At 47.5% G+C, this 14,458-nt stretch overlaps 1 protein-coding gene across 7 annotated transcripts in view; it reads left to right on the top strand.

Annotated features, from left to right (window-relative positions):
• NUP214 (nucleoporin 214) overlaps nucleotides 1-14,458 on the top strand; it is a 93,728-nt gene that overhangs the window by 40,450 nt on the left and 38,820 nt on the right. For 5 of the 7 annotated variants that reach the window (XM_027035410.2, XM_027035411.2, XM_027035408.2 and 2 more), the window contains 4 exons: nucleotides 2,472-2,732; nucleotides 3,852-4,013; nucleotides 6,160-6,259; nucleotides 14,142-14,217. In XM_027035410.2, coding sequence (XP_026891211.2) covers nucleotides 2,472-2,732; nucleotides 3,852-4,013; nucleotides 6,160-6,259; nucleotides 14,142-14,217 — 599 coding nt within the window. Of the gene's footprint in view, nucleotides 1-2,471; nucleotides 2,733-3,851; nucleotides 4,014-6,029; nucleotides 6,051-6,159; nucleotides 6,260-14,141; nucleotides 14,218-14,458 lie in introns of those variants that run through there. The other 2 variants (XM_053204499.1, XM_053204500.1) reach the window with 2 other exon arrangements.

The following is a 14,458-nucleotide window of genomic DNA, read 5'->3' as shown; positions in this document are numbered from 1 at the left end:
CGTTTGCATCTACCGATAATGATTTCGGTCTTTCTTTTTTTCTCTTGACATGGCATTCTGCCTTTTCTAATCTGAGTTGGAGTTTAAGCAGAAAAAGATTCTTTAGGTTTCAGTGGGCCCCTTTTCTCATGCCAGGAGGTAGCTGCATCCTTGAGCCCAGCAGGGAGCGGCTCACATCAGCTATGAGGACAGCACCGCTGGGGACTGGGCCTTCCAGCCTCCTGGCCTCTGCGAGTGAGCATAGCCCTTGTATGTCTCATCCAGTGGCTCTCTCTCCATCCAAGGTCAGCGAATGGCCTCCCGATGATGAAGGAGGAAACTGCGAGGTCTCCCGGGTTATATCAGACCTTGGGAGTTACGTAGTAATGTCAGTCTCTCTCTCTATCCAGTTCTTGAAGGCAGTGGATGTGAATCGTCTTTTGTTGCTATTACCTGTCGGGAACCAAGATTTTAGAGAACTCTTTTAGAGCACGGTGGCCCTAAGAAAATGTGAGGTTGTATTTTTTTTCTGCACACGCTGTTACAAATTACCACGGATTTGGTGGCTGAAAGCACCACCTTTAGTGGCTGAAAACATCACAGATGTGTGGGGCAGAAGTCCAGGCACAGAGGGGCTCAACTGTGTCCTCTGCTCAGGGCTCCCGGGCGGAAGTCAAGATGGTGGCTGGGCTGGGCTGGGCTCTTACCTGGAGGTTCTGGGGAAGAGTCCGCTTCTAAGCTCATTCCACTTGCTGGCAGAATTCAGTTCCTTGCAGCTGTAGGTCTGAGGTCCGTGTTTCTTTGCCATGTGCTCCCAGCCCCTTCATCTGCAAGCCAGCGAGAGCACGGTCTTCTTATGCCTCAGCTCTCTGGCTTCCTCTGCCTTTAAATGCTCGTGAGATTTTACATTGGACTCACCTGGATGATCCAGGCTAGCCTTCCTATTTTAAGACCCACTGATGAGTAACCTTAATTATGTCTGCAGCATCCCTTTGCCGTCTGACGAAGCATAACCTTATGGGTGTGGAACCAGGGGCAAAGGTCATGGGGTCACAGTTCTGCCTCACACAGGGTTCAGTCTTACGTGATATTGTTTAGAACGTGGTCGAGTTTTTTATTTATTTTGAGAGAGACAGAGACGGCACAGTGAGGGAGAGAGGGAGAGAGAGAATTCCAGGCGGGCTCCACGCTGCCACCACAGAGCCCGATGCCGGGCCTGAACCCACGAAGAAGCTGTCAAGAGGTCATGACCTGAGCTGAAACCAAGATTCGGGTCCTTAACTGACTGAGCCGCCCAGGCACCCCAGCCTTTCTAAGCATTAGTTATAAAGTCCAATCATAGCAATTTTTACTTTCTAGGGTAGTTATTAGGATTAAAGGGGATAATTTATATAGATCCCTTTCACGGCACCTGCACCAAGTACGGTCTCGGGAAATACGCACTGCAGTTTTACTAGCAGTGCTGGTGGTTTGGGATGGTATTTCTAAGTGACCCTGTTGCAGAAGTACGTGCACGAAAATACTCTGGCAAAGTGCTGTCCGGTAGAACTTTCATCGACCAGAGAAATATTCTGTATTTGTGCACTCCAGTATGGTAACCACACGTAGTTGTTGCATGGCTGGTGAAGCTGACAACTCGAAATTTTCATTAAATTACTTTCAATTATTTTTGTCTCACCTAGTCCCATTTGGCTCATGGCCACCAAATCGACGAGTGCAGCAGTCCCAGCAGGTAGCGATGGTTTTCGGTTGTATTTGCTTATTGCGACAAAATCTTGCGGAGTGATGGGCCTGTAAGGCAGGAAGTCAGTAGCTGTTAGCAATGGTCTTAAACAACTTGCAAAAGGGCTGGGTCTTTTGTTTGGTGTATGGTTTTTCTAGTATACAGGAAGTAATAATGTATTCCAAAACGGCAGGAAGCCTTCCTTCATCGCTTAACAGGAGGAAAAAAAGAAAAAGCGGGAAAAGTCAGGATTAATTTCAGTGACTTTTTTTTTTTTTTTTTTTTAAACCTAATTGATTCAAAAGAATCAGCCGATGGTTGGGCACGTTGGAGGCGCCGGGACTGAGGACATTCAGTCTTCCCAGTTCGTGCGACACCTGTTCTTAAAAGTTTGTTGTTGCAAAGTGACTCTTTGGTGGACGCTTGTCTGGTACTTCCCTTGGTTTGTTGTCATTCTGCCTGTGAGAGCTTCTGGTGGGGGCTCGAGGTCTCCTGCATTTGCATTTATTTCGTCTCTTACTTCACATTTTTTGTTGTTGTTTGTTCGATACTCCAAATGTTCCCGTCCTACGCAGCTCGGGTTTTCAAAGCTTCATTTGAGCAAAGACCCAAAACCATATGTGTTCACCTTCCACCACGGCTTCTTCCGCTTAAAATAAGTCATTGCTAAAGTGTTTTCAAACTGGGTAGTTCTCTGTCGACAGTGAAAGTAACATAGCTCTCAGACTCGCTTGAACCGTCTCTCTTGTGTTTGTTTCGGGCTTGGTAGCCAGCCTGTCTCGGTCAGCCTTCCTGTCGCAGAGATACTATGAAGACTTGGACGAAGCCAGCTCCACGTCGTCCGTGTCCCAGTCTTTGGAGAGCGAAGACACGCGGGCGTCCTGTAAGGACGAAGACGCGGCGGTGCAGGCCCCTCGGCACGCGCCTGTGGTTCGCACCCCTTCCATCCAGCCCGGCATCTTGCCGCAGGCAGCGCCTTTTGCCAAATCTCACCTGATTCATGGTTCGCCCGGCGTGATGGGAACTTCAGGTAAGTAAGCGGTGAGATCCCTGTCAGGTTTGTGTCCGATGGAGGAACCGTGCCACTGTCACCCCCGTAAGTCCAGTCCGGCCCATCTCTGCTAGTGTTTCAGAAATGAGAAGACAAATTCAAAGGAGGTGGGTCCCCTTGAAAGAGGTAGGAAGGAGGGACCCCGCCGGGCTCACGCTGACACAGCTTCCCTGTTGAGTCTAGCTTGTGTTTCTAAAATAGGTGTTGGAGCGGCCGGCTGGCTCAGTTGGTGGAATGAGCGACTCTTGATCTCGGGGTCGGGGGTTCAAGCCCCATGTTGGGTGTAGAGATTATATATAAACATACATAAAAACAACAACAACAAAAACGGTGGTTTCAGGTGTAAGAGGAGGAGGCTGTCTGCCTCACTCTAAAGCCACATCTCCGTAACTCATGCCTTTCAAATCCTGGCTCGTTTCAGCTCATTATTTTAGCCATATTCTGCCCTGGACCTTGCCAGCTGCCATGCTTGCCCCAGCATTGGCTCACAGAGGTGACCACTATTGGACTGTCACACCTTCCGTTCCAGAGTGTCAGGATTTCACACTGAAGTGAAATTGAGAGAGAACACTCGTGAGCAGGGCAGAGGGAGGGAGAGAGAGAGCGAGCCTAAGCAGGCTGCATGCTCAGTATGAAGCCCGACACAGGGCTCGATCTCACAACCATGAGATCACGACCTGAGCCAAAATCAAGAGTCAGCCACTCAACCGACTGAGCCGCCGAGCACCCCACACTGAAGTGACTTCTAACAGGGAACAAGCAACTTACTGATCGGGAGGTGCTGGAATGGAGAGATTTTTATGAGAGGAGAGCGAGGCCTTGACCTCTGTTGGCCTATAAGTTCTGTCTCGGTCTGTATCAGAGGAGATGCTTGTGTCAAGTGCTGTAGCTGGCAGAGTCGAGCAGGCACACGGCACGCGGCACGTTTGGAGCATCGAGGCGCCAGCCTGGGAGTTTATCGGTACTTTCGTGTGTTTATGCCGAAGCATCTTCAACCTTCGCGTTTTCCCTGCGACCTCACACTGGGGGATTTGCTGTCTCCACTTCTGTGCACTCCTCCCTGACCCACTCTCTCGCTTGGGTTTCTTTTTCCTTCAGTGTCTACGTCTACCAGCAAACTTATTCCTCAAGGGGCCGATAGCACGATGCTTGCAACAAAAACCGTGAAACACGGCGCACCTGGTCCTTCCCACCCCATCTCGGCTCCCCAGGCGGCCGCCGCTGCAGCGCTGAGACGGCAGATGGCCAGTCAGGCCCCAGGTAACACGGCTGCCCTGCGCTTTGCGGAGACTGACCGGGAGCCTCGGCAGTCACCGGCCGGCACGGCAGGTCCCAGGCAACAGCCGGCTCTCTCTGCTGCCCTTGAGAAGAGAGGCCCGTTGGGACAGCCCCCTCACCCCCGCCCCTTTCTGGGGAGAGGGTTCCAAGAAGGCAGAGACTAGATCCGACGCTTTTTTCATTTTGGGGGGAGGTATTAGATCCGCCGCATTCAGTCGAGTGGTTTTCTGATGAAGTTGTTGATCCCTGCTTTTGAACAGTGTCTGCTTTAAGCCATTAAAAATTGCCTGATAGTGTCATAAGGATCCCAGCCCCCCTGGGAGGTGAGTCTTCGTGCGCCCGTTTTGCTTCTGAGTGATGTCAGGTGAGAGAGGTGACGGTTACCCAGCCAGTAAGTTCCAGGACCCAGACTCCACCCCTGTGCTCTTTCTGTTGCGGTACGGCGTTTTCTTTAAGACGGCTGGGTTAGCCTTTACAGACGGAAAGTCTAGCGAACTAATCATAATCAGTGCTTGCACTTTGTCAATGCTTTGCGGCTACCCAGAATCTTCTGTGTTAGGGTTTCTAAGTAGTTGGCCTTGAGCGCGTCAGTTACCACTAATTAATTTGTACAAGCCACTGGTTCTCAAGTGGAGGCTCTTCTCACCCCGCATTCCTCGCCAGCAGTTGGCGGTGCTGCTGGCCTCTAGCGGGTGGAGGTCAGGAATGCCACAAAAGATCTTACAGTGCACAGGACACCCCCACAACAGAGGATTACCCAGGCCCGAAATGTCAATACTGCTGAAGTCGAGAAACTCCACCATAAAGCAAGTGTTTTTGTGTTAGTTGAAGGAAATTGGTTGTGGATTTTAGCACTGCTTGGAACACGTAGCCCTTTGGACAGTTCTTTTTAAAAGACTGAAAGGACATAGTGGTCTGATTATGACAAAAAAGGATTACCATTGTACAGTGATGAAAGCATTCTAAGAAAAGTTCTAATATTAAAACCCTTATTAAAGCTCCTAAAACAGGTATGAAAGCACACAAACAAGGTAGCTTTCTAAGGTACCTTTGGGCCTTCAGAACACATAGAATCCTCTGATATTTTCTTTAAATGTTACTCGGAACGTGCAGAATCTTGGTCGGCATTGCGCTGAGTAGGCCCCAGATCAAGCTGACTGAGTTGATGATTTATAAACTTAAAATCGGCCAGAATGTAGGGTCGTTCCACTCAGCGGGAGATGGTGTGATCTCTGTTATCATTTTGGAAGCAAACATTTCTGAGGTGTAGGCACGTTTGGATGTGAAAGGTGACGTGTGCAGGCTCAGGCAGGACGAGCCTGGTCGCTTCCCTGCAGGAGGGAATGACAGCAGACCATCATAGGCCCGCCGTCCTACCTCGGCCACAGCCTTCCACTGTGCCAGAAATGTCCTTAGAGGAGACCCGGGAGCTTTGCTCGGGCCGTCTTGGTAGTTACTTAAAAAACGTTAGTGTTTCGGAATGCAGTTTTAAACCCTAAGGCAAAAAAAGACGTGAAAGCTGACCTGCCTCGTAGATATAAGAAGGTGTCCCTCCTGTTGCCATTCGGTTAGTTCAGGCTCTTGGCCTTTCCCCCAACCATTCTTGCCTGAGCTCCGTCTTACTCATGCGTCTGCCTCACTAAGCCGTGAGATCCTTTAGAGAAGAAACTAGGTTTTGGACATTTTTTGTATTCCCAGCACCTAAAAGAATCTGGTGATAAGCCGCCCGTGCGAAAGAATGTTTGGGTGGGTGGGCGGGTGGGTGGCAGAAATCCTCAACCTGAACACCGCTCTTACTCTCTTAAGCTCCTACTGTCTCCGCCCCTTTTCAGGACGAGCCAACAATGTGGCAGGTGCCGCAGCTCCACCCTTTAAAAGCTGGCCAGGGTTCTTTTTCCCTAAAATAGCACGTCTGATTAAATTGCGCAGAGCCTCATCCCATAATCTTTGTGAATGGAGTAGGCCGGCCGTCCCATTGATCACAGAGCTGCAGAACTACCCAGAGTAGATTTCCTTTACGTAATCAGATTACTGCTTGAATTCGTGTCCTGGTTGTGCATTTATATATGGCTGGAATTTTTGATCCTGTATGGCAATTAACATGCCCCTCTCCTCTCTCTTTAAATAGCTGTAAGTACTTTGACTGAATCAACTCTGAAGAACGTCCCTCAAGTGGTAAACGTGCAGGAACTGAAGAACAATCCTGGAGCCCCCTCTGCTGCGATGGGGTAGGTGACTGCTTTCCAGTATGTCGCAGCCCACTGAGCTCTTCCGTAATAGCGAGGAACTGCCTGCAGGGGGCAGCAGTGCTGCTGGCACGCAGACTTGGCCGGCAGAGCCTTAGGTTCTCTTAGGTTAGATCTCTAGTCCACCGCACCCTCTCCCAGGCATAGGGAAGAATTGAGGGGCATGTCTTCAGTCTGAACATAGGGATGGTGAAGACCAGCATCGTTCAGGGAGTTGGTATCCGGTGATTCGTCCAGCGGCAGGATGAACAGCTGCGGGCCCCGTGTTTTTTCCACATGGGGCTCGCTCTCTGCCACCCCCGCGGAGCAGGTCTGCTCACTGCTCTGTTTTGGCCTTATCGAGTGACCCTGTTTTGCTGGTCCGCTGGCCTTCCCTTGATTCCACGTTGGTCCATGTATCAACCCCGCCCGTTCCAGGGATTTCTTAGTTATCTCAGGGCTGTACTGACAGCCAAAAACAAGCCTACCCACTCTCCTATCTTGTAGTGACCTTGACGCTTTGGTATGCTGTTTATATCCAGATGGCATTTGTGGTTGTTGTGAACTTCCCAAGGGAAAGAACTGTGCATTCGAGTTTGGGAATTATAGCCAGATTCCTCGTGTAGGGAAGGCAGAGAAAAGCCACCAAAAGGCAGAATATTGCATAAGGCAGGAAAATCCAGCTTAACGGTGAAAGCAGTATGGTCTGGTGTTTCTGAGATACTTCAGCCGTTAACCACGGAGAAGCACCTCTTCGTGATTTCACTTAACCTTCTTAACCTTTGTTTCCCTCGAATGGTTCGTCTGAGCAGATCTTTGATAAGGGCTGGGTCGGAGGAGCAGTTCTCAGTGTGCCCTCTTCTCTGACTTGAGAAAAATAGACGAAAAAACTCAAAAGGAATCTTGAAGAAACTTTCTCTTCCTTCCCTACAGGACTGGGCTCCAGTACAGTTGTTTAGCTTGCAGGCCCCGCCTGGCACGTAGTTCCTTTTGGTGACCATTTGTTGAGTACTAGGTTAACTCTAAGCATAATTGATACGCAAAACCGCCTCTCCCAGGAAAGTTGAAAGAGTTGGAAGAAGGCCGGGAAGGCTAGAGGCCTGGCAGGAGGCAGAGTACCAAGACAGGGTGGGGGCGGGGGGGGCCTAACACGGTGGGATTGCTGGTTTGTTGGTTTGTTTTTACCAAAACACCCCCGACACGTCATTTCTTTCAGGAATTTTGGCGTTCGTTTATGTCTTTCAACGAATGCTTTGTTAAATGCTTAATACTCCGTTCTAGGTGCTGGGGATAAAGCGTTTAAACAAAGCAGGCAAAAGACAACCAACCGCTTCTGCCCTGGTCACGGAGAGACGAACAATAAGGGAAATGAGTAAGACAGGAAGTATTTAAGATGGTGACAGGTGTGACAGAGGACCCTGAAGTAGGGAAGGGATTTAAGGAGGTCCTCTGGGTATGGGCTACTGTTTCAAAGAGGCTGGCCAAAGAAGGTGCCTGTCCTCCATGGCTCATGACTAAAGTATCTCAGAAACACCAGACCCTGTTTGCTTGCCCCGTGAAGCTGCATCTTCCTGTCGTACGTAAAATTAGGCCTTCCCATGGCTTTTGACACTTGACATTTGAGTAAAGTCCAAAAGGTCAGAGAGCAGGCCTCGTGAATATCTTAGGGAAGAAAGCTCCAAGCACAGGGCCTGTAGCAGGGGCGAGTCTGGCCGGTTGAGGACAGCCAGGAGGCCGCCCGTGGCCGGAGCGGGAGGGAGGAGGTCAGGGAGTTAGGTGGGTGTGGATTCCCATATCCGGTAATATCTAGTGAACCTCGGTCAGGACCTGGCTCCTGACCATTGGATGCTTTGGGGTAGGTGTGTGACCTGATCTGATTTGTTTTGTTTTTTAACTTTAGCAAAATGTGTTAAATTGAGGCACGATTTATATATAGTAAAATTCACCTTTTTTTAGTAGAAAAGTCTGTGAGCTTTAATAAATAGTTGTGATGACCCGTGGTTTCAGCAGGAAGCTTCTGGTTCTTTTTTTATTTTTAATGTTTACTTGGTTTTGAGAGAGGGAGACAGAACACAAGCAGGAAAGGGAGAGGGAGACATAGGGCTGTCAGCACAGAGCCCAACGCGGGGCCCAGACCCACGAACTGCGAGATCATGACCTGAGCCAAAGTCCGATGCTTAACTGACTGAACCACCCAGGCGCCCCAATCCTTTGCCCATTTTTAAAATGGATTGTTTGTTTCCCATTCTTCAGGTGACCTTTCACTTTCTCGATAGTGTCCTTTGGAACACAAAAGTTATAATTTTGGTGAAGTTCAGTTTATTTTTTTATTTTTTTCTGCCTCTGCTTTGGGTATCGTAATCGTATTTAAGAAACCCTTGCCCAGTCAAAGGTCACAAAGGTTTACACCTATGTTTTCTTCTAGATGTTTTAGATTTAGCCCTTTGATCCATTGCGACCTAATTTTTGTAAATAGTGTGACATTGGGCTCCAACTGCATTCTTCGGCAAGTGGATATCCAGTTGTCCCAGTACCATTTGTTGGAAAGACTCCCCCCCACCCCCCCACCCCGATTAAATTGTCTTGGTGTTAAGTAAGCGTCAAGATTCATTTTACTTAACTTTTACTTTTTTTTTTTTTTTAAGTTTACTTATTTTGAGAGAGAGAGAGTGGGGGGCGGATGGGCACAGATAGAGGGAGAGAGAGAGAATCCCATGAAGGCTCCACACTGTCAGTGCAGAGCCCAACACAGGGCTTGAACTTACGAACCATGAGATATGACCTGAGCTGAAACCAAGAGTCGGACGTTTAACCAACTGAGCCACCCAGGCACCCAATCTGTTCTAATTGGAGTGCGTAGACCATTTACATTCAATGTGATTATATCATGTTGGGTTTTTTTTTTTTTTTTAACGTTTCTTTTTCAGAGAGAAAGAGACAGAGCATGAGTGGGGGAGGGGCAGAGAGAGAGGGAGACACAGAATCTGAAGCAGGCTCCGGGCTCCGAGGTGTCAGCACAGAGCCCGACACAGGGCTCGAACTCACGAACCTCAGGATCATGACCTGAGCCAAAGTCGGACGCCCAACTGACTGAGCCACCCAGGCCCCCCTATATCATGTTGGGTTTAAATCAACATAATGCTGTTTGGTTTCTGTTTGTCTCATCTTTTCTTTGTTCCATTTTTCTTCTTTTTCTGCCACTTCTTTTGGGTTGAATATGTTTTATGATTTCTTTTATCTTTTTCGTTGGTTTATCAGTTATAACACTGTGTGTTAATTTGGGGATTGCATTATGGTTACAGTGCACATCTTTAACCTACCGCAGTCTGTCTCCAAGTGACATCGTACCACTAAGGTATCACATAAGAATCTTAGAGCAGTATTCTTCAATTTCTGCCCTGCCCACCTTTGCAATATCGTCATTGTTTGTACATTTTCCTTCTACCTGCGTTATCAATTCCATGATATGTTGTTATAAATAAACAGTTGATTATCTTTTAAATTGATTTTTTTAATATTTACTTAACTTTTGAGAGACAGAGAGGGAGAGAGAGAGAGGGAGTGAGCAGGGGAGGGGGAGAAAGAAAAGGGGAGAGAGGGAATCCCAAGATCCCAAACAGACTCTGGGCTGACAGTGTGGCTCAAGGCGGAGCTCAGACTCAGGATGCGTGAGATCATGACCTGAGCAGAAATCAAGAGGCAGACGTTTAGCCGTTTGACTGAGCCACCCAGACACCGCTCAATAGATCCAAAGAAGAAAAAAAACCTCTTGCTTACATGGGTGGTTTTATCATTTCCGGTGTCCTTCATTTCTTTGTTTGGGTTTCCTTCTGCTTGATGGGCTTCCTGTGACATTTCTTCAGGTGTAGATCTGAATTCTCTCAGCTCTTGTGTGTCTGCCAAAGGCTTTATTTCACCTTTGTTTTTAAAAGATCTTTTCACCAAGAATTCTGGGTTAACAGTTTTTTCTTTCACTGACTTAAAGATGTTGCCCCACTTTAAAAATAACTGTAGTAATGACCATAACCTTTTAAAAACTGATCCTCAAGGTTTTTCTCATTATAAATACTCATTGTAGACATTATGAAAACCAGATAGAAAAATTAAAATCTTTATTTACTTATTCATCTTTATTCTGTGAAAATTTTGTTTCTTAAAGTAAAGTTGGAATACACGCTGCTTTGTAACTTCCTGTTTCAGCTTCGTCATGAAACTTAGTTGTGGACATTTTCCATGTCCTTATAAATTCGTAACAGAATCCTGTGTTTACATTTAACATAGATCTTTTTCAGAACTCTAATGCAGCTCCAATTTACATTATGTAAGTTATTTGGCATCTGGACATTCAAGAACCACAGTCTGAGTTAGAAGACCTTTAACGATATCTTGGATAATATCTGAGTCTTCAGGGACATAAAATTGGCCAATAGAGGACAACAGTCGGCAGTCACAATCTTCACTGCCAAACATAAGAAACTCCTAAAAATGAACCGATAGCTCTTTTCTCCCCCCTTCCACTGATTGACATTGGGGATGCTCATCTTCTGTTGTTATCAGGAATGCTGTTGGACACATTGATCATTTTGCACACTTGAGCAGCTGTATCTGTAGGATAAATTCTCCAGTGCAGGACTGCTGGGGCCAAGGAGGCATCTGTGTGCTTGGATAGTTACGTGAGTGGAATTGTGACTGTTGTTGGTACATTTATTTGTCTTCCCACAAGCCTTGTACGGTGCCTGCCTGCCCGTATCTCTGCCCGGGGTGTCACATTTATGGCCAGACTTCAGGGTGACTGCCCATCTGACAGGTGAGAAAATGGACGGATGGCTTTTGTTTTCCGTATCTTCTATCATCATCTTTCTTTTTCTCTCCTGATTTCTGTTTGCTCTGTTTCTTCATTTGCTCTTGAGATGTTGTCCTGTCTCCTTACTTGCCTTACCTGTCTTTAAACTATTACCAAAAATTCCTAGTTCATTGGTTAACTTGAGTAGCTTTCGTCGGTTAGATCCGCTATGTCGAATGTGAGTACATAACAAGATACTCGTGGTCAGGATTAAGATGTATCGAACTAGGGCATAACCAGTTTCCTTGGTTTTTAAGCCCTTTATAATGTTGAAATAGGGGCGCCTGGTTGGCTCAGTTGGTGGAGCACACAACTCTTGATCTCAGGGTCGTGAGTTTGAGCCCCACGTTGGGTCTAGAGATTACTTTAAGAAAAATGTTAAAATAGGGTAAAAGAATGAGTAGTTGGCCCCTTTCACAACAGTATATTTACCTTGGTGAAGTTCATTAACCTTTAAAGAACATTAAGAAAGGGCCTAGGTGACATTTTAATGCTTCACAGTCTTAACAATTCAGTCTTATATCTGTGTGTGGAATACGCACCCCTACAACACACGCACATCAGCCCACCTGTGCGGGTGGCTCTGCTAGGGTATGTCAGGTGACAGAGAGCAGAGTGCCTTTTCTGCATTCCAGGCAGTCTTTGAGACAGTTTCCGGTGTTTATGATATTTTGGATTTTCCCCTGCAGTTAGTCTTTATCAGAGTGGTCTGGGGCATGGGGAGCCAGAGAACTTAGATTCTGTTGGAAGGGTTTTTCTCCAGGAACCACCATCCAAGACCGGAGAGACCCCATTACTCATTCACGTGTTCTAAATTTTTTTTTTTTAACGTTTATTTATTATTGAGAGACAGAGAAAGACAGAGCATGAGCATGGGAGGAGCAGAGAGAGGAGGAAACGCAGAATCCGAAGCAGGCTCCAGGCCCCAAGCCGTCAGCACAGAACCCGATGCGGGGCTCAAACTCACCAACCGTGAGGTCATGCCCTGAGCCCAAGTCGGACGCTCAACTGACTGGGCCACCCAGGCGCCCCTCATTCACATGTTTTAAAGTGGCACACGAGGGGCACCTGGGTGGCTCAGTCAGTTAAGCTCCATCTAAACTCAGATCGCGATCTCACGGTTCGTGAGATCAAGCCCATCGGGCTCTGTGCAGACAATAAGGAGCCTGCTTGGAATCCTCTCTCCCTCTCTCTCTGCCTCTACCCCACTTGTGCATGTTCTCCCTCTCTCAAAATAAACTTACGAAAAGCATTTAAAAAAAAAAACCACTCAAGTGTCACCGGTAATGCGACGTCATCTGCAGACCTCTGCTGTCAGGTGTCTCCTTGGGGCGCCGGTGCAGTGCCGCTTCCGCTTGCGGTCCTCTGACTTCTGTTTTCTGGAACGGAGCCCGTCAGATGAGGTTCTGACCGTCCCTGTCAGGCCTGCGCTGCTAGAAAGCGCATTAAGTCACCGCTCTGTTCTGTCGCTGTGGTCCTTTGGTTTGTCAGCAGCTGCGCCGAACGGCATTTCTCTGCAGGGCTGTCACACGGCCCAGCGTGTGAGTTCCCGGTGTGTGTCTGGGGACTCAGAACCCCCGAGGGATTCGATAGCGTTATCACTACTGGAACAGTAATGACACTCGCCCTGTTTCACGCGTGGTTTAACTTACCGTTGTGTCATAACTAAGTTTTGGGCGTAAAAACATGTTCTAAAGTTGGGTAAGTTGCTGCTTTCATTTTTACCGGTAGTTTCTTTTTTGTTTGTCTTTGGGAAAGCATAAAAGCTTATTTCCCTTGTGATTTTTATGAGCTCAGACCACATTTTCCCCAGTCTGCCATGTCTGCCTGGGGCTTTCTCAGCCCCAGAAGCCTTGCTCGCACACTCCTCCTTCCTGTGGCGGGACATCTCAGGGGAACAGAGACTTGTTTTCTTCAGAGAACACATTTATAGCTTCTTTTGTCTTCAGGGAAAAGCGAAGGGGATTTGTTTCACTGAAAATGACTCCATTTTTTCTTGTCTCTCAATCTAATAAAGTTTTGGAAGGTCTGTATTAATCCAGCCGAGAATCGTGAGGTGCTTGTAAGATTGCTAAATCGTTTGATAATTTTCTTCCGTGAGGCATGAGCTTATTTTTGTCTTTCCTCTTCCACATTAATTTTTTGATGGAAAAATACCAATCCTCCCTAGCCTAGGGGGAATTGAGAAAAAGAAAACCAGATCCTACGGCTACTATTGCTATACTTACCAGTCAGGGTAGCTTTGGACTGAGGACAGATAAATGAATTGCTCCCAGGAGCCGAGAATAGAACTCTTATCCTTGATTGCATTAAGCAGGCCGGTTTTTCCCCTCACACACGAACACTAAATAATTACTGAAATAACCGTTCCCTGCACACCGCGTTCAGAGTTAACGTAAAGATCTCTTTTCTACAAATAGCAGATACCCTTTCAGACTGCAGCAAAGGTGCAGGTTATACGGAACAGCGGTACATTTGAATCTCTTGTACGCTGACCTGGTGAGCACTGGGCTCTCGGGGGTGGTTGCTGTGAGAAGCTGAATGTCTCCTCTTTGAGAAACACTTTGGAGCCCTTTATCACAGCAGATCATATACAACCCGTGGGTCCAGTTGAACATTTTCTCAGGCTTGGAAAAGAGAATCCGGCACGATTCTAGACTCGCGTCTAGACTCAGGCTTGGAAAAGAGCGTTAGGCGTACGAGTTCTAAATTCCCCAGAGTGTAGAACCGGGGATGGGGACGGGAGGGGGCTGACTCTCCAGGTAAGAAAAAAAGCTCTCCTTCTGAATAATTTTAACTTGCATTCTCAGGATGGCAGGAAGGAAAAAAGTTTTAAGCTCACTGCTTTGACTTCTATGCTGGAGACACAAATTTCATTTCAACAAGCGATTCTTCAGAAAAGTGTCAGATGACTTTGGATAGGGTCCCAAACGGATTCTGCCCGATATTGGTGTCATTGATTGGCTAGAAGGCAGGCACAGAGATGAAGGTCATTTTCACCCCCGTGCCTTTCTCTTGAGTGTACGCTTTTGTGTTTCTCAGCTCTTCGGTGCCATACCCTGCAGCCAAAGCGCCCCACCCAGCGGTGACTCCGGCAGCTGCCAACCCGGCTAAACAGGTGACTTCCTGGTTTTTGCTCTCGTGAACGGCCTTGCAACGTCTGTCTTTGAAGACAGTACTATTTCAAGTCTGGGCTTTGTTTTAACAAACTAGAAGTCCGACAAAGACCTGTGATCCTTTCCGTAGAATTTATGTCAGTCTTGACACAGTAGGTCAGTCAGGACCTGAGGTTGTCTTTGTAGGCCATTTGACATTCTGCCTCTAGGAATCTTGGGTCACAGTTCCAGTACCTTCACGAT

Source organism: Acinonyx jubatus, chromosome D4 (assembly GCF_027475565.1).
Source record: "Acinonyx jubatus isolate Ajub_Pintada_27869175 chromosome D4, VMU_Ajub_asm_v1.0, whole genome shotgun sequence".
In the NCBI taxonomy this organism is placed as follows: domain Eukaryota; kingdom Metazoa; phylum Chordata; class Mammalia; order Carnivora; family Felidae; genus Acinonyx; species Acinonyx jubatus.
The sequence above is the reverse complement of the archived record's forward strand: the minus strand, read 5'-3'. Positions and strand labels throughout refer to the sequence as shown.